The sequence below is a fragment of the Anomalospiza imberbis genome, chromosome 1, assembly GCF_031753505.1.
Source record: "Anomalospiza imberbis isolate Cuckoo-Finch-1a 21T00152 chromosome 1, ASM3175350v1, whole genome shotgun sequence".
Classification (NCBI taxonomy): Eukaryota; Metazoa; Chordata; class Aves; order Passeriformes; family Viduidae; genus Anomalospiza; species Anomalospiza imberbis.
The window spans coordinates 134,901,579-134,920,644 of NC_089681.1; the positions used below are offsets into that span (position 1 = coordinate 134,901,579).

At 40.4% G+C, this 19,066-nt stretch overlaps 1 protein-coding gene across 23 annotated transcripts in view; it reads left to right on the top strand.

Annotated features, from left to right (window-relative positions):
* Positions 1 to 19,066, top strand: part of KIAA1217 (KIAA1217 ortholog) — a 230,086-nt gene that overhangs the window by 196,476 nt on the left and 14,544 nt on the right. For all 23 annotated transcript variants that reach the window (XM_068171457.1, XM_068171418.1, XM_068171425.1 and 20 more), the window contains 6 exons: positions 147 to 307; positions 7,066 to 7,241; positions 13,507 to 13,637; positions 13,877 to 14,024; positions 15,635 to 16,130; positions 16,943 to 17,123. In XM_068171457.1, the coding sequence (XP_068027558.1) occupies positions 147 to 307; positions 7,066 to 7,241; positions 13,507 to 13,637; positions 13,877 to 14,024; positions 15,635 to 16,130; positions 16,943 to 17,123 (1,293 nt within the window). The remainder of the gene's footprint in view (positions 1 to 146; positions 308 to 7,065; positions 7,242 to 13,506; positions 13,638 to 13,876; positions 14,025 to 15,634; positions 16,131 to 16,942; positions 17,124 to 19,066) is intronic.

Consider the following 19,066-nt stretch of genomic DNA (forward strand, 5'->3'; position numbering starts at 1 on the left):
GTCCCCTGTTAATGCTGAGCGTTGGCATCCGTCATTTGCTTTTCTTATCCATCTGTGTGAAATGCCTGTGGATTCAGTGGGCAGAGGAAGGATCACGTTTGCACCTTTTCTGCAGTGAACTCAACCTGTACTGCTGCTTATTGCAGGTGCTGCCAACATATCTGGGGGGAAGAATGCAGTAGGAGCTGTGGAGTCAGTTGTCATTCATCACCCCGCCGGAGCCCCAGCAATGCACGTCAGCCTGCACGGTATGAAACGCAACGTGTCGGATCTGCGGCTGCAGCTGCATCAGATGAAGCAGCTACAGGTAGGATTATCTGGATAATGCTGGGAAAAAAGGTGGGTTGTCAGCAAATGCCTTTTTTTCCTCCTTCCCCCTCTCTCATTTTCTCTCTTTTACCTTTTGTACAAGTGAGTCTCAGTAGCAGAGTTCTAACAAAGGGCAGACCCAACTACTACAGACACAAAAGTTTGCATAGTCCTCGAGGTGTGAGAATTAGCTCAGTTAAACTACTGCTGCTCAGATATTGTGAAAAAAAAATCATTTCTAGCTTTGTTGGATACCCTATACATTAAAGCACTATTTATATTACAGTAATATCAAGTCTGTGATTACAGTTTGGACCCTGCTATGCTATGTGCTGTATAAACATGTCAGAAGAACCATGTTCCTGCTCCATACTGTTTACAGTTGAGACAGATCTTAAGTCCCTGAATAAACAACTTTGATGTCAGGAAACCCAAATGTAGCTGAGGATCAGTAGATATGCATTAAGCCAGCGTTTGAGTCCTGTATTTACAGAATCCAGAAAAATAGCCAACTTGAACAGTAAGAAATAAAAGGTATTTCAAATGTTGCTGCAAAGGTTTGTTGTGTCCTACTTAGGTTTCAACAATACCTTCCTAATACATGTCAGCACGTCAAAACGTGCAAGAAAGAATATAACCAATGAAGAATTAACAAAAATAGTATGTTAGCACATACAGTCATGCTGCAAATATAAATATATGCTGTTCATCTCAGACACTGTAAAAATAGGCATATGCAGCTGTACAGGTCTTCAGCCTTTTACTTAATTGGAAATTGAAGAGCACTGTGTATTGTCTCAGAAGATGGAAAAGAAGGCAGAGCACTTTCTTGTAAGACAAAGTGGACAGTAGGAGAAGCTTCAGTACTCTGCCAGTCCTCCTTACCCAGAAAGTGACATCACATGTTAGCTATTGTAGGGCTGCAGCTACTGGTTTTATAACCAGGGTGATGGTACCATGTCAATCACTTTTGATTGGCTGATAAATTTTAGAACAAAATAATAATGATACAAATCAGAGTTCAGAGCATGTTTTACCTTCACCTCTTTATCTAAAGAAAATTAAATTATGAACCAGTCATAGAGCAAAGGAGTAGAAGGGTAAGGTAAACATCAGCATAGGAAAATGTGTCCAACTGAAGGTCCTGTGACAACATCCTGTGCTCTGTTTGCTGGGAATGCAGAGTTGGCAGATGTTTGGAGCAAAGAGTTGTGTCAGGTGGCTTCTGCCTGTGATACAGCTCCCATGCATTTAAATTTTCGGTTTAGGATGAGTATGCTCCAAAAGCAAATGTCCCTTTCAAAAGCTATTCTCAGCAGTGCTTCCTACGTGCCAGCCATCATGTTCCTCATCTGATTTGAAGACACTGGCATGTGATCTCTGCCCTGGCACATTATGTATAAGTGCATATTTTTCCACATTTGTTCTGCAAACCACTGCAGCCCCTCTGTCCTTCTCCACACCATGTGCCAAATGCAGGTCTTGGCAAATGCCTTCGGTCTGGCCCCCAGCTGTGCTCAGCATGTGGCCTCAGAAAGTGGCTGGCGGCTGCAGTGCTGCATGGAGGCAGGGAGTTCATCCTTCTCACAGGGCTGCCCACCAAGGAGGTGGCCTTTCCCCAGCTGAGCTTTGTCTCCATGGCCCTGCCCGGGGCAGAAGACTTGCTTTTGATCAGACCTAACATAACATTGTGGCACACAGGAGTGAAGAAGTTTCTACCATCTGCACAAATCAATGCTGCCAAGGAGGTCTTGAGAAGGGAAAAAGGACATATCCCGAGTGTGCTCATTAACTCTGGCTGGCTTCCTTTAATTCTGAAATTGTAGCAAACTTGGTGCATTGAGCTAGTGGGAAGTTGAGAAATTTTGAAAGTCAGTTAGAAGAACCTGTAGCTCAAGGGAAACTTTGGTATGTTACACATAAATTCCATCGATGAGAGTTTCTGTCATGGCATTCCTGAACTATTTTGAAAAAAAGGCTCGCAGTTTGTAGGGCAGCAAGTGAAACAGGCGGTGTTTTAAACTGAAGAGTGTTGCAATATCACATTTTAAATGAAATATGTTGTGCTATGTTTTTTCAAAAATAATTATAAGTAGAAGGGAAAAAGTATTTTTCTGGTTTCCCAGATTGTTTTCATTTCATGTTTGACAGTGCTTCCTATTTTTCAATTTCACTGTTTCTCGTGGTCTGGCAGTCAGTTTGTTCATGTTTGTGTGAATTTTTTATACAGTGACAGACTAGAAGAAACAGTTCAAAAAAATGAAAAAGATTGCACAGGCACAAAATTTGGCAGGATAACTAAGAACCAGGTACAGGACACAAAACTATGTTTAATATTGTCTATTGTTTAATTTTCAATTGATGTTACCACTGTAAGTTCATACTAATTTTTTTTAATAGAATCAGAGAAATACATGATAGAAAAGACCCATTCATTTGGGTATCCTTTGTTTGTGCTGGCAAAATCTTTTTAAACCATATCCAGCAGCAATGGATCCAAATTTATTGATTCACACACCAGATAAACATATATTGTAAGATTCCACCAAAAAGTTAAGATGCAGTTGGATTTTGAACAGAGATTCGTGGCACACAGACATTTCCCTTATGGCTGTTGCTAGAGGCTGTGTACACCTCTTGCATGTTCTAAGTGCTCTGATTTTCAGAGACGTTCAGGACAGACTAGCTTCATGGTGCTGTGGAGTTTTCTTCAATGCCAGAGATGGGCTGTAACCCATCCTTTGTCCTGAATGGATTTGTCACTGGTAAGAACTGAGCCCATGATGACTTTAGTGGGTTGTTCATTCTATGCTCCCAGGTGTTGAGAACTCTTAGTAGCAGGTTTGAACCAAGCCTTGGAGTACATGTACATGGTTTATATCATTAGCTTACATGTGCACTGGATTTTTTTGTCTATTCCTTCTTTTCTTTAATTGAACTCACTTTAAGGTAATGCAGTTGGATATGATTAATGTTCCCCATTAGGAAGGTGCATGCATGCATCCTTTTCCTTCTCTCAGGGCACCGTTTGCAGGGAAGTGAGTGCTGCAGAAAGGACAGAAACTGTAATAGCAACGCTGTCATAAATGGTATAGGATACTCAGTTTCACAAGTGTAACTTTGACTTAGAATTCAAATATATTCTGAGCTGCATTATAGAACTGGAGACGCTGGCTTTAATCAATTAATGGTACCAAACTTCGGGAACTAGGTACTTAGATTCTACAGCTTAGATTCCTGAGCTGCAGGCAGCCAGCTGCTGTTTGTGGCTGTGCACTGGAGTTCATGGGGAGGTGGGAAGCTCCCACTGGGCAGGTCATACTTGTCTCCTAATGAGGAGCAGGGTTGTGAAGTAATACTTGGTTTTCTAGTTACCTTTCTCATAGATAATAATTGGTTCAAAGGGAACTGAACTAGTCATCAGATCATTCTTGGAGTGAGTACCAGAGGCAGGGCTGGGGTGCTTGTGTGACAGCAGTGACAAGTAATGGCTGAAGCACAAGATGAAGAAGAGGGGGAAGGAAGGTATCTGGAGAGATTGATGAGGCTGAAAGTGAGAACCAAGGGTAAGGAATGTATTGTAAAATGTAGGTGAACTTAATGGGAAGAAATGATGATGTCTGACATCAGTTCAGAAGGCTAAATGATTTCTTTATTATAACTATGCTATAATATATTAATATAGTATATAAAGGAATATACTATATAAAGGAAGATACTAAAACTACATACTTACTTTTTGTAACTACTATATCCAACTACTCTTGACTTGTGACCTTGTTCTCAATAGTTTAGACACAGGTGGATCTGATTGGTCATCAGCCCCAAACAATCTTCACCAGAATCTAAACAAGCAATCACCCTAAACAATTCTCTAAGCACATCCCACATGAGAAAAACAAGGAGTAGAAATAAAAATTGTTTTCTCTTTCTTCTTCTCTGTGCACTTCTATGAAAAATCTTGAGAGAGAGAGAAATATGTTGCTACAGGAATGTATGAGAGGATGCTAGAATTCCAAAAAAGCATGCTAAATTTGTTCCTGTTTGGTTGCTTCTTGCAGCTACAAGGTCAGGTAACTCTAATTAGCAAGAAATTGCCATTTATTGGTGACAGGAAAGCCTGTATTGGGTTTCCTTACTTTTAGCGTGTGCCTTTAGAACTTCAGTACTGTTTCAAGAATGAGTCTTCAAGATTGAATGTTTAAGATTGTTTATTTGGCTTGTTTTCAAGCAAGCTTATAGTACAAAACATTCTATTGTGTGGAACCAGAATAACTATGGCACATCCATAAAACATCTTTTGCTGGAGCTGGTGGAGTAACTAGCAGAGGTGGTCAGAGGGGCAAGTGGGGTGTGCACTTAGCCAGGGAGCATCACATCTGATTCTGCTGGCAGAAGAAAGGTAAGAATGAAATTCAGTACCAGAACATGGAGGTAAATGGGATGGCCAGAGAGTGACTTCTCCTTCTGAGCCACAGCTCTCTCCCTGTGCTCCTGCTCTCCCTGCCTCATGCTGTCCTTTGGCTGCTGACTGACACAATTGCTGCCCTCCCACAGTTCTTTCATTTGTCTCTCTGAACCCATATGTACCTCTCCCTTTTCATCTTCTAACCCTGTTCCCCAAGCATGAACAAACACAGGTTTTCTATAACTAGCCAATTATTGCATGAATTTTCATTGAAATAGTAAAAACATTTATTTGATACCAAGACTGAATCACGTCCCAAACTTAAAAAGCTTACTCCAAACACTGAGGTTTGGGAGTCCTCAACATACAAGATTTTTTGAAATCTTGCTGTGTTACATTTTTATTGCCTATCCTTGTTATCAGAAATAGATGAACTTTTATGACTGAAACTTCCTGGTATTGTTCAAGCATTTAATAAATGGAGGTGACAAACACCTTAGCTGTACACATCACCACAATAAATATAGCTCCTCTACATGCCCCCATAATAGGAAAAAACATGTGCCTGCCATTTCACAACCTCACACACTCACACATACTCAGTTTTGCTATTAGTGGAAGTCCCTGTTACCAGCTGAGGAACATCAAGGACTTAAATTCTGGACACCTGAGACTTAAGTCTAACTCTGTTACTGACCTTCTCACTGACCTCGGATCAGTTGTTTCACAGATCCTAACTCACTTCCATGTGTCAAATTTCCCCACTTTTTTAAAGAGCTGGGAATAAATTGTATGACTGAAGTGTCACATGCTCATTCACTCATTTATTCATTCATTTAGGTTTTCCTGCTTGAAAATATGACACAATGAAGTGTGTATCTCAGATAGTTGTGCTGGCCTTGCAGTAAGAGATTTTAATTTATCAAATCCAAACACTATTACCATAATGAGGAAAATACACATTGTCTTCAAAATAATCTAGATTTTGTTTATATAGTTCTGTGCTGTTTAAATGTTTTTCAGCTTCATATTTTCACTAACTACTAACTCTTCTCTTTAGCTGAATTTTGAGCTAGCTCCTGCTTGTCACAGCTCAGATTTCATACACACACACACCCCTGCAGTGAGGTGTTACCCTCCCTCTCATTGCAGTTGTGTAGCTGGAGAAGAGGAACTGAGTTTGTTTCTCTCATGCCCATATTGGTTGGAAATAATTGTCTCAGCAAAGGCACTTGGTTTTTTTTTATTCTCATGAATTTTCTTAAATAGATTTTAAAGAAGGTTTACTACATTATACTGTGTTGTAGGTATCCCATTTTTATGATTCTTCATGTTAGGTCATGGGTTTATTTTGTGTGTTAAATGTGATTTGGCTGTTAAGCCTGGATGTTTGGAAGACAGCTGACAGCTCAAGTGCTAGTTTTAAAATGGGAATGTTGTTACCAATTAATACAGGTGGTTTTTAAAGTCTTACAGTATGAAATGGCTCCTGGGCTAACAGAGTTGTGTTCATATTGCCTGTATCTTAAAACTGTGACTAGGTGGAGTCCTGCTTATCACTTTGAATCTTGTGATTTGCGTAACAGACTTAAACAGGTTTGGTTTGTGAGCGTGGCTCATAGCTGCTCCAGGGCTACCCACAGAAGAGTACAGCCTAGTTTGCCTTCTTACTTCTGTTTTGCTCTGTGAGCTTACTATCAAAAAGACAATTAATACTTGAGTTACTTAACATCAGGCTAAGACAAGAAAGAAGGTGTGACTTGAAGTTCTCAGCAAATTGCTGTATTATAAAGGGGGGGTTTTCTGGTGGGTAAAGGAGGTTTTATGTATTGCAGATGAGCTGTATACCTGTACCAAATTACACCACATGTTACAGTCCTTCCTCTGCCACTTGAGAGACTGAAAATCTCCATTCTGAAAACAGCAGTGCATTCCAGCCATGACATTAATGTGTGGGATTATCTACTAGGCACGTATGGGCTGTGAGATGCATAAGCTTGTGAGATACATGGAAAGGGGAAGTCAAGCATCCGGCATTCTCGTGAAGCGTAATTAATTCTTGATTCATGTTGAACCAAGCAGAATAAAGGGGCCACAATCCTTGCAGAAGTTATGTATTGAAGGTGATATACTGATCCCAACATATTTTGTTTATCAGTTTGAAACTGGAAGTTATATATAAACATGGAATGATGTTTATAGGTACAGCTAAAGAGCAAAAGAAGGTGAAAACACTCACTCACTGTAGGATGGTGTTTATCCCAGCCTTCTGAGCTCTGCAATGTATTCTGTTGCCAGGGATGTCAGTCAAGCAGGAAAAACTGAAGTTGATTTCTTTTGTGCAACAGCTGCAGAACCAGGAGATGCTGAGGGCAATGGTGAAGAAAGCAGAGCTAGAAATCAATGGCAAAGTGATCGAAACAGTGAAGAGGCTTGAAGATCCTGTGCAGCGACAGCGCAACCTGGTGGAACAAGAGAGGCAGAAATACCTCAGCGAGGAAGAAAATATTGTAAAGAAGTTATGGTGGGTTGAGAAACCTCTTCAAATTTATTGCTTTTGCCTGTCTTTTTCTTCCATAAAGTAGAAACTTCTACCACCAGGTAAACTGCATTTGTATATGCTGGTTTAGCTATGTTTCCTTGTCGTGTATCACATTGGCTGTAAAACCATGTCTGTGTTGTTCAACTCACTGGTCCTGACTGGGAGTCCTTCTCTGCACAGCCCACTGGGTAACTCCCAGCAGTACCAAGAGTTTCTACCTTTTCAGAAGTCCCCTGTAAAGGAAGAGGACTGCAAGGACCGTGCCCACCCCTGTATTCTGAAAGCCTCCCTCTACCCTAGTTCCCCCTTCAGCCTTATGTATTATGCATTAGGGAAGGAGGGAGGAATTTCCTCAAGAGCAAAGGGATTCAAAGGAAGGTAATGAGTTTGGCTCTAAGTACAAAAATCAGATTTCAATAGTAAATGCTTTGGCTACTGCATGGGAGAGGTAGGGGAAGCTCAAATAGAGGAGTGAAGTTTAATTACAGTCAGCAATGTCAGTCCTTGTCTAAAATGTACTCACTGAGGTTTCCATCTGCTTAACTGCATACCTTGTTTTGTTGTAAAGACCCTTTGGAAGATTCTGGTTTTTTCCCCAGAACTTTGGCCCACCAAGACTGGTGGGATCAAGTCATTTGATTTAGTTCAGAGTCAGCAGGAGGCAAGATAAAGCTGAAATTAATAAACAGTTTAACTAATTCTAACACTCGCATTTGCAAGATGTTATATAACTAATCATTTCTCATTGCTGCATTTCACACCTAAACAATTGCTCCATAATAGAGAAAAAATTTCTAGTCAGCTTGTCATTGGAAATTATGACTGAAGAGCCATAGAGTACAGTTCCTGACAGCTGAAGAGAGTAAATCCTTCCTGTTAATCAATAAGTTGTCAGATTAATACTTTTTGTAATAAAAAAGGTGCATCTGTAAAGAGAAGATTGGGTGTTACTAAGGGAGAGTTCTGTGAAGAAAGGTTGAATGTGCTGTAATGGTCCATGCTAGTGTAACTAATCCTCTCAGCTGATTTGTAGTCTTAAGTAATGCCCTTCCTGTTCCTTACTTCACTCCTGTGTACCTCATTGCCAAGTTCCTATATTGTCTGTTCTCTATGGAAAGAGCAATTTGTGTGATGGCTGTTTATGGCATTGACTCATAACATGGATACAGAGTGAGGTCAAGTGCCAATGGCATTCGCTGTTACAGCTGTTCATTAAGGATAAGACTTGGATTGCAATATGGTTCTGTTTTACCAGGTTTTGGAATTTTTCCTGTTCCCATAGTTTCTGCTACTTCTGTGCTACTTCATTTGTTAAAGTTACAGGAAAATTTCTTAAATCATTCAAATGTTACTTCACCTCTTTTAGAGACATGCTAGAAACAAACATTTATTTTTAATCACTTTTGTCCAGTGAGATTCCTTTGTCATGTATTTGCTCATTTGCAGGGTCAGAACCTGAAAGAAAAGTACATCTGACAACAATAATTTCAGCAGCTGATGGCTGTTCATAGTAAGAGCATACAGCACAAAATTACACATCAAATGTCACTGACATTATTGAGAAAAAGGTTAATATTTTTATAGGCATTTACAACTAAACTGATCCCAAGCAGATGTACAAACAAATGCAAAGCAACAGGGCACAAAATTTGCCATTTTTTAGGATTTCAACTGTCACCCTCTTGATCTTTCCTAAATTCATAAGACTAAATCAGTAGACTGTCTTCATGTGAGACACTGGAATCTAAGGATTACTGCAATACTTGTAAAAGTGTATTTACTACTCTTAGGTGGTATATCTTAGCTTAAAAAGTCCTTCCTTCTGCAATTGAAGATTATTACTTGAGCAGGGATGTTGGACCAGATGACCCACTGTGGTGCCTTCCAACCCTACCCATTCTGTGATTCTGTGAAATAAGGAAATAAACATATTGGCTGTTCCATGTTGTAAACAACAGAAATGCTGGTGTACATTTTAAAGCAAGCATTCTGTTGAGCAGAAAGCTTGCTCAACAGATTCATAATGGTGCCTACAGAAGTGTGCCCATGTGTGTCACAACTGTAGCAGGATTACAGTTCAGAGGGTCTGTAATGAAACCTGTTAAACATAGTGTTTATGTTCACTTGTGACAGTGAAATACACACTCAGGATTACATGTGTAGGGTTTTTTTCAATCTAGACTTTTGACTCAGCATTAGAGATGTTATGTATAGCACTTGTAGTTACTAGATTTAAGATTTACCAAAGACAAATTACGATGTCATGATACATTGAGTTATGAGGTATTTATGTCATAACAAGCATGTTAGAGGTGTGACCACTCTATATTGTAGATTTTAAGCACTTTACTAGAAGGGAGTTTTAAGCACAGTATTTAAATTATAGCCACATCCAATCTGTTCCATTGGATACAATCCACAGTAGCTTACAATTTATACTTTGTTAGGAAAAGTATCAGATTTTTTTTTTTTTTAATAATAATAGCCATGCTCCATGAAAACAAAACTTCACTTAGCAATCTGGGAGGGGTACTAGTAGCAGATACTTGGGGAAATATATCAGAAGAATGTCTTTCATTTGTTTTGGAATTGTTCATCTGTCAATCAATCCCCAGACTCTTAAATAATGCACAGCAGAATATTCACCCTTGCAATGCCAGTCGTTATGTTTCCACTCCCTTTTCCCCCACTCATGCCTTTTCCATCCTGAGAAGTCTTAGTCTGCTTAGTTAACCTTCTTCTAGATGCCTTTCTCAACATTTCATCATCCTGTTGCCTTTTATTTTTGCCCTTTCTAACTCTGGTGCACAGCTGTGGGATGGGGATGGGGAGACAGGAGAGCCCTGTAACAGAGAGCTTTGTCAGATGCAGGCGCACCGTGACCTGGTGAATGGTGTGATCTCCCTGTCCTCTTGTTCCACAGGAGCTTTACATTAAATATCCAACATCTCACTCACAATGGATGATCATCAGTTCTGGTCAGTTAGTACCAGATGGTCCATCTGCAGTCCTCTGCAGCCACCTTTCATTTGCATTTCCCTGAATAATATAATAGCCTTTTGAGATTTTTTTTGTTTTATTATTCATCCTTTTTTCTAAATTATTTATAGTATATTGAAAAGCACCAACCCTAGCAGTGGTCCCTGTGGAACCCACCAGCAAAGTACATTCATGGAGTTGGCTGTTCATTGATCCCTTATCTTTGCTTCAGTGCTTTATCCATGAAAGAATTTCCTCTTGTCCCATGGCAACTTTGCATTCTTGAAAGCTTTTCCTTAAACACCTTGCTGAAAGATTTCGTGGTATACTTTGTCTCCAAGCTTCTGTTGTTTGTAGATTTGTGAGACTTACATTCATTTTACACAAACCATGTTAACTCTTACCTAACACAGCAAATGTATCCACTGTTCATTGATTCTTTATTGTTTATTCTGTATTTTGATACCTATCCATCACACCTGTCTAAGTGTCAGTCTCACCAGAGTACTGTTCCCATGATATCCTCATACCATTAAAAATTTTTATTTGTATAATTTATGACACTTTCTGCTAATCTGGTTCCAAGGCAATTTTAATCAAGAAGTTAGATGCTTCGCATTAATAGTTCAGCTGTTTCAGCCTAGAGTTGCTATAGAACTCCTGGGCAAATACCATCTGGTCTGGGTGATTTGTTACCATTCATTTTGTCAGTTTATTTTGTAGCCTGTTCTACTGATAACTGCAGTCTGAAGCGGATTCTCTGAGGCTTTTTTTGCCTAAAGAAAGATCTTAGCACAAGAGTTGCCTCAGCTTCCCCATGTAGAATATAGATGCAGAAAAATTATTTCTCTTATATTAGCCTTCTGAAACTGCATTAATATGCATGTCTTGCTAATTTGCTCAGGCCAATCTGTAAAGCCAAGTGTTTTCTCCATTGAGAGAAGAGAAATTCTAGAGACCACCAAATCTGTTTCAGTCTTTGGATCCTAAGGGATTAAGTTTCTTTTCCCTTGCAGTTAGCAACATGAAGCAGTGTAATGTGGTATCCCCTGGTTAATTTCAGGATCAGTTGTCTTGACAGTATATGGAATCAAAGGGATTTGTGATGACCCTTCCATTTCCGATCAAAGAACAAAGGGGAAAGTGGGCCACTGTCAGCTACCTCAAAGTCCTTCAAACATTGGAATACTGTTCTGTGTTTTCCTTTCTCTTCTTTCCACACATGAACAAATTTAAGCATCTTTCTTTAACTGCTTTATTGCCTGGTAGATGCAAATATTTGAGGAGCTGCTTCTCCAGTGCTGATCTACAAAAGGGAGAAGGGATCCCCCCATGATTCCCAAAGCAGCACTGCCCAGCCTCAGTGCCAATACCAGGGCATGAAGACTAGGGAGGATGCATGACTGCAGAGCACTGTCCTGTGGAGCAGGAGCCTTTGCCTTAGTGACAGTGACAGAAGGCCACATTCTTCCTCCAGCTCCTGCTAGAGTGTGTCTGTGCCCTGTATTGCAAAGGCAGACAGAGACAGCAGATACCTGCACTTTAGCAGCCTCTGCCACTGGAAAAACACCCTTAGAAGTGTTCCCTTGCTGCCATCGTGTGGTCCAATGGATTGTTTCCTGCAAGTCTGCTTGTGCTGGGGGAAACTGGGACTCCCCCAGCTTTCTGAAGGCAGAGTCACTGGGAGAAGTGGTCTTAAAGTGGGAACAGGATCATTTACCTCCACTTGTTTGTGATCTGTTCAGACACAACTTATGATTCTCAATTCAAAATAATTTTCTAGCTTCTAAAGTTCTTCCTTTTGGATTGAAATTGACTCTTTGCTGTGCATGCTTAATGTTCAGATGCTGATCCTGTGTCTATTCCTCTGTGTATGAGAAATACTGTTGTGTTGCCATGGATTGTTCTGTAGGACTGTGCTTCCAGTTTAAACTGACCTACATGTACAGTAGTGCTGTAAGGAATTTTCTTTATTTTTATTCCATTACTGGCCACCTACTTTTCTTCCCCACTGAGCCAGGTCTGGGAAATGACTGGCTTTGCATGGCAGTGAAAGGGAAATATGTGGAAATGCAAGACTTGCAGATGGTGCAGAGGGCAGGCTTCTCATGCCCCTTTCCTGCCAATCCTCTTGTACCTTGATTCTCTTACAGCAATTGCAAAACTGATCCCTGATGGATGCAAAAAATGATGCCCAAGATTAGGTTCAAATGAGTAGCTGATTTGTCAGTTCAGAGTTTCCATTGCATTTTTTTCTATCTGCAATTAAACTGCTTCCTAGAATATTCCTGTGAGTAAATTTGGCATTTTAATAGAAGTTAATTTCTCCTAGATATTCAAGAGATTATCTTTTTAAGGTGTTTACATGGGTATTTGTGTACTTGCCCATAAAGCATCTCAGGGTTGGGGTTTTTTTGAGAAATTTTTTTTGTATCTGTGGAAAACTCCAGATAAAGCAATGTTGTCTCAAGTTCAAATGGAAAGAAATGCCTCCTTCCCAAGCAAAAACAGTTTATGTGTCTCCAGTATTGCAAAATTTTATGTGAAGTATGAAAAGACTGGAAAAAATGTTGAGAAAGGTGAGAAGGAAGCTGGATTAGCACAGAATGGCAGTGGTTGGAAAGAACATCCGAAGTCATTCACTCCTAAATCCAAATCTGAGCAAGAGCTGCACTCAATGCACACTTGCTGCTGCAGTCTGGCTGTTCATAGAAACAGGATCCTGTGCCCTGTCTAGCAGTACCTGACAGATGAACAAGGTTGTATCAAGAGGCTTTTGGTGCCAGTTTTTGAGTTGTTTCCTAACTGTTGGGCATTCCTCTGTATGTCAAAGAGAAAACACAAGGTGCAAACCAGTACTGGATGTCTAGAGTGTCTGTACCCTTCAAGCACTTGTATCCCCAGAGGGCTACTGGCTGTTCATGTGTTTCACCAGCCCACCTGCCCTTTGTAGCACAGCTGTCCTGAGGTCAAGATGCTCTGCACATCTGCAGCCTGTCACAGAAATCAATGACTTGAGGTAGTTACAAGCCTGTTCTTGTGCTGTGAGTGTCCAGCATTCTCATCTCCCCTCATGGTATCCTGTCATTTGTTTAGCCTGTGGTGTCAGATCTAAAGGTGCCACAGTTGAGGTTTCTGGTTTAGTTTACTCAATTTGTTTACATATATTTGCTTAAATAAATAAATAAATAAATATAAAATATAAATACATCTATTTAAGCAGGAAAGTCCTGCTTAAATTGTCTGTCCATGTTATTTATTTTGCCAGTGAGCTGGAGACATTTGTTGAAGACCTGAAGAAGGACTCTGCTGCTTCCAGCAAGACAGTTACACTGAAAGACGTTGAAGATGGAGCCTTTCTTTTGCGTCAAGTGGGAGAAGCTGTTGCTACCCTGAAAGGTATGTACTTTTCCTTTTTACTTTTGTTTCTTTTCTTTTAACCACAGAGAACAGTTTTGCCTTTGATCTGGAGGCATTAACTTTCACTTTCAAAAAGATTTAAAGCTGGGATTAGGGAGCTTGCTGCATGGCCCCTGGAGAGAGGTAGACATTCAAGTAATTGACATTCACCCAATCGTCTTTTACTGCCCAGGGCTTTCATAATTTCCTCTTCAGCTTCACAATTGTTTTCTTTGCAGGAGAGTTCCCGACACTGCAAAATAAAATGCGAGCGATCCTGCGGATTGAGGTAGAAGCTGTGAGGTTCCTGAAGGAGGAGCCACACAAGCTGGACAGCCTGCTGAAACGTGTGCGCAGCATGACCGATGTCCTTACCGTGCTCAGGAGGTGATTTCTTTTCTTTTCTTTAAGCTTAAAGAATTTCCTCAAGCAGGGCTGGAACAGCTTTTGGGTTTGTGTTCTCCCCCTCGTCTATGGCAAATCTGAGTTCAGCTTGCTTGCAGTATTGATAGATTAATCCTAGAGCCCTCTCAAGGGAAATAAAATTAGTCTTTCCTGTGCTCTGTGCAGTGAGTCTGCTCTGAGCAACAGCCTCAATCATTGAGATCTTACAACTGAGACTAGATGCCTCTCAAGTCATCACTTCCAGATCTGGGATGTGCCTGGATGAGAGAACTTACAGTGGCAACAGACTCATACCTAAGGGAATTAACTTTAGATATTTACAGCAATTTAAGCTAACAGAAGCATTGTCTGACACTGAAAGGTTCATTCCCTAAAGTATAACTGTAAGAAATAATATTGGAAAATAGTGTAATTGAGTAAAGGTATCCCAAACCTTCTGAAAGAATACACTTCAAATTCTTTTTCTCTTCTTTGCAAGGAAGATGCATTAGAGAAAGCTGAAATATTAGATAAGACTTAATGTCCACTAAGTGCCAGTGTTTATCCATGTTTGTCAGAATAGCTGAGCAGCAAATGATTGCTGATTTATTTAACCCAATAGGCATTGGATTTAATTCCTGCTTAAAACTGTCAGTGGTGGTGGTCTCAATTTTAGCTCATACAGGAGAATGTAAGTCATGAGCCTATTGTCACTACCATTATTCTAAGGAATGTAGTTTAGCCAGTGTTTCTATATGTCCTGGAGCATATGTAAAATGTATTTGGCAGTACTGGCAGATGGATAAAATGGTTTATATAACAGGTTTTTAAAGAGCCATCACTTACTTTTCTATCAGACAAACATCTATATCCTTTCACATTAGTTTCTTTTCTTAAAAAATTATTACAGTTACTTCCTGTCTTGCAAAGAAAAATAGAACAATAAGCTATGCATACCAAAGTTTTGTAGCAAAATTGCATATTAAGCCTCATAAAGTCTGTTTCAATAATGGGAAAACTCATGGCATTTGATGGCTCACAACACTCAGAAGCTCAGACATTTCACAGCTAGCTGCCAGAAATAGTTGCTTCTTTATGTCCTCAGCTCATCCTACCCCACACTCTTGACAGGAAAGACCTTTATGAAGTATCATTTGATACAGAACCTTCATTTGAAGCTCTGTTTTGACAACGTGCCAGACTGCTGCCTCTTATTATATGTAGCTTCACTTTTCTATGCTTCTAGTCCAGGAACACCTTGTTTAGCTAGATACATTGTATACAGTTTAATCAATTGATTTCCATTCTCACTTTAAAATCAACCCACCAAACCCAATCAACTCCTGGTTTGGTGAGAAACTGCCAGTACATCACTGAAGGTTTGTAAACATCTTAGATGGCAAAACCATCTGAGTTAGAGTAGCCTCTTTAAAATTCTGAGCTCCTGACTCTGAGAGAAAGCTATAAAATCATTCAGCAGGGAAATAAAAAAAATCACTATTTAGATTGTTTTGATTTGGGTGCTTTTTCTTTGCAAGAGTTTATTGTTGCACATTGCTCATGACTGGCCTGTGTGCTGACCATGTGCTGCTGTATTTGATTTGGCTGGGCAGACATGTTACAGAAGGACTGCTGAGGGGTGTGGATCCATCCCAAGCCGTGCAATACTCTGCTACGGAAAAGCCCACTGCAGCTGACCCTCTGAAAAACCAAGAGGAGCACAAGCCCAGCCAGGGACATGCACAGCAAAACCTCACAGCAATCCCATCCGAGTCCCAGGTGCCATCAGTCAAGTCAGAAGTCATCCCCTTCTCAACGATGACCGTCCATCACGTGCAGAGCTCGCCTGTTGTCATCCACCAGTCTCAGCACTCGGCAGCCCTGGTCAGCCACGCCCAGGGCTCTCCCTCTGCAGGCAGTCACAGTGAAGCTGTGCCCACCAGTGGTCACCCGTCAGCCGCCCCGGCCCCACAAGAGCCCACGGCAGGATCCCAGCCCACACAAGCCACGCCAGCACCACAGGTCTCTGTCAATGGCACCACCATGCAAAGCCTTTTCATTGAGGAAATTCACAGTGCAAGTACCAGAAATCGAGCTGTATCAATTGAGGTACGGTGTATTCTGCTCAACCAGCTGTCCTCTCTTTGGGTCTGAGCTCCCAGTCTCACTCTTGAGGCTGCAGGTGGGACTTTTCAAATGCATTCTGGGGATTTATGTACTTAACCCCTAATTACACTGTACTTCTGAAGATACCCTCTGATTTTGTCCCTGCTCATTGCAGAAGGGTTGGAGTAGATGTCCTGTAAAGGTCCCTTTCAACACAAACTATTCTATGATTTTACATGCAACAGAAAAATTACATGTAACCAAAATTAGGTAGCTGTGTTTTTAAAATTATCTTTATTGGAAAAAAAAACACTACAGAATTCTGTTTTAGAAATTTTAGAATATCTTATTTTTAATCAATAGCATATAATTCTCTGGCAACACTTGCATACGTGGATTTCGTTCACTCTTTAAATCTCCATATCCCTTATTATGGAGAAGTAAAAGTGAAAGAGTGTGAAGCTCCAGTGGTTTCCAGTGGGAAAACCCAGAGGTGAACTGCTGTGTCTTATTACAGACAGGCACTTTAATCACCAGAATGATGTATTGAGGCAGAGACCCAGATTTAAATTTTGCCTTTGTTCCTTTAGTGAGCAGTGGCCACTGTCAGTCTGGCATGTATGTGTGTCAAATCTAGCACAATACAAGTCAGAACAGTGTGCAATTACTGCTCATGTATTTCCTTTAGTTGCTGACTAGAATTGAAAGAATCTATCCATACTGACCTATAATGTTTACACATGGAATTTATTTTTAAATAAGTGATCACAATGGAAATCAGAAAAATAAATGGATGCTTTACTGGTTTTGTCTAGAAAGCTGAAAAGAAGTGGGAAGAGAAAAGACAAAACCTTGATCACTATAATGGAAAGGAATTTGAAAAGCTCTTGGAAGAGGCCCAGGCCAATATAATGAAGTCCATTCCTAACCTGGAGATGCCTCCCCAGCCAGCAGCCCTGCCTAAAGGAGATGCAGCAGAAAAGCTAGAAGTCTCAGGTAAGGTTTGCTAGAGTAAATGGGGCTAAAGAATTGCATATCTGGAAAGAAGAGGTTATTTTTCCAACTTGCTAGAATGTTTTCAGTTTATAGATTGCTGTGATCTTGAGGAAGGACAAAACAATCTCTAAATACACAAAAATGTGCTTTAAAAAGCAAGAATAACTTGCTGTGTGTGGATAGAACAGTGGTAAACACTGGCAATTGCAAGCAGGAAGATCCAGGTTAGGCATTAGGAAAAAACCTCATAACAATGAGGAAAGTGAAGCACTGAAGCTGCATGAGGCAGTGAGGAGGATGCAAGGTCCCCATTACTGGACAGAATGGTTTAGACTAGCATTGAACTAGAATTATACAGGTAGAGCTACTTAGTGGTAGCAAGATGGTGAGATGTCCTTTCAGTCCTATTTCTTTCACAATTTAACATACAAATCCATGCCTGAATTTATTCAAAATCCAAGGAGCAAAAAAGATGCCTCAGCCAAAGCTTGGATTTATCCCCTTGGCCAAACACGCATCAGCTGTTAGATTCTTACCCATATGCAAGTCCATCCTGCTCAGTCTCTGACAGCAATTGGAGGCACTGTGTGTGGGGAGCACAGAACCTGGCTGCCTTCTGCAGTCTGCTACTATTATTCCAGCACCCTCACGGGATATTAAAAGGAATATCCAAATCTCCTCCTTTTCATATCCATTATGGAACTTTTATTCACCAATTCCCCTATACTTGATTATACAGTTTGCACCCTCTTGCTGTGGCAGCAAGCTCCCATCTTGTGAAGGAGCTTTACTTCATCTCTTTTAAACTGGTATCATACCTGCTTCACTGAGATCCCCATAGCTCTAATATCCTTCAATTTGGCAAATGACAGCTTTTCATTTCGTTCATAGAATTATAAAGGCAGTGGATAAACCTTTATCATGCCCTGGACCTCTCCTGGAGTCTGCCCCACAGACTTCAAACTGAACTTCCAGTCTTTCTGGTCCCTCCATCCAGGCCAGCTGCTCCCTCTCCTAGAGGCTAGATTCAGTTACCCTTGTTTAACTCCACTTTGTCCTTGTGGAGCTGTGGAGGTCAGAGCTGCATGCTGCACTCAAGGTGTTGGCATGCCAACATAGTAAAAAGCTGAAAAACAAAGCCCTAGGGGTTGTGTAGAGAAATTCATATAGAATTTGGGAGGAGTGTTTTCAGATCCAGCATTTTGTTCTGTGTGTACCTTTGACACTGCCAAGTTTTGGCTTCTTGGATGTTTTGCAACATACACGTTTAAAATAAATTCTGTTGAACCTCATAAAATAATTTTAGAATTCTGGCACCCTTCAGTGAGATTACTGGCTATCAACACAATTAGCTTGTATAATGTGTGGCATAAATAGAAGTCAGTGAAAATAAGTACCATATGGGTGCAGTGAGCTGTGACATCTTAAAAAGTGCAGAGCACAGTAACTGAGAAGTTTTGTAAGTCACATAGTTAACTAATCCACTTCTAGAATACAATTTTGCACAGTGTGCAGCCAGCAGATTTAAGAACAAGTTTGATGAGATTGAGACATTTGCCTTCTGTTGTGCATAATGAATCCTGCAATGGTAACATAAATACAGGAACAGCAAAACTTTTCCTTAATATCTGCTTAAATATCTCACATACCACTCAGCTCTTCTATGAGTATGAGGATGAAAAGTTCAGTACCAGTCTGCTGTAGACTTGAAAACTGAGCAGCATAAGAAAAGACAGACCACCTATCTACCAATACAATTCATAAGAAATTTTGGCCATAAATGAGCAGAGCCCCCTGTTGCCTCACCTGCTGAACCCAGAAAGATCATCTTGCCAGATTGTGTCCCATCCGTTCTCCACACAGAACCTTTCCCAGTGAAGAAACACTTTTTTTTTTCTCTGCAAAGCAAAAAACAAAATAAAATTACACACTTTACACAGTTT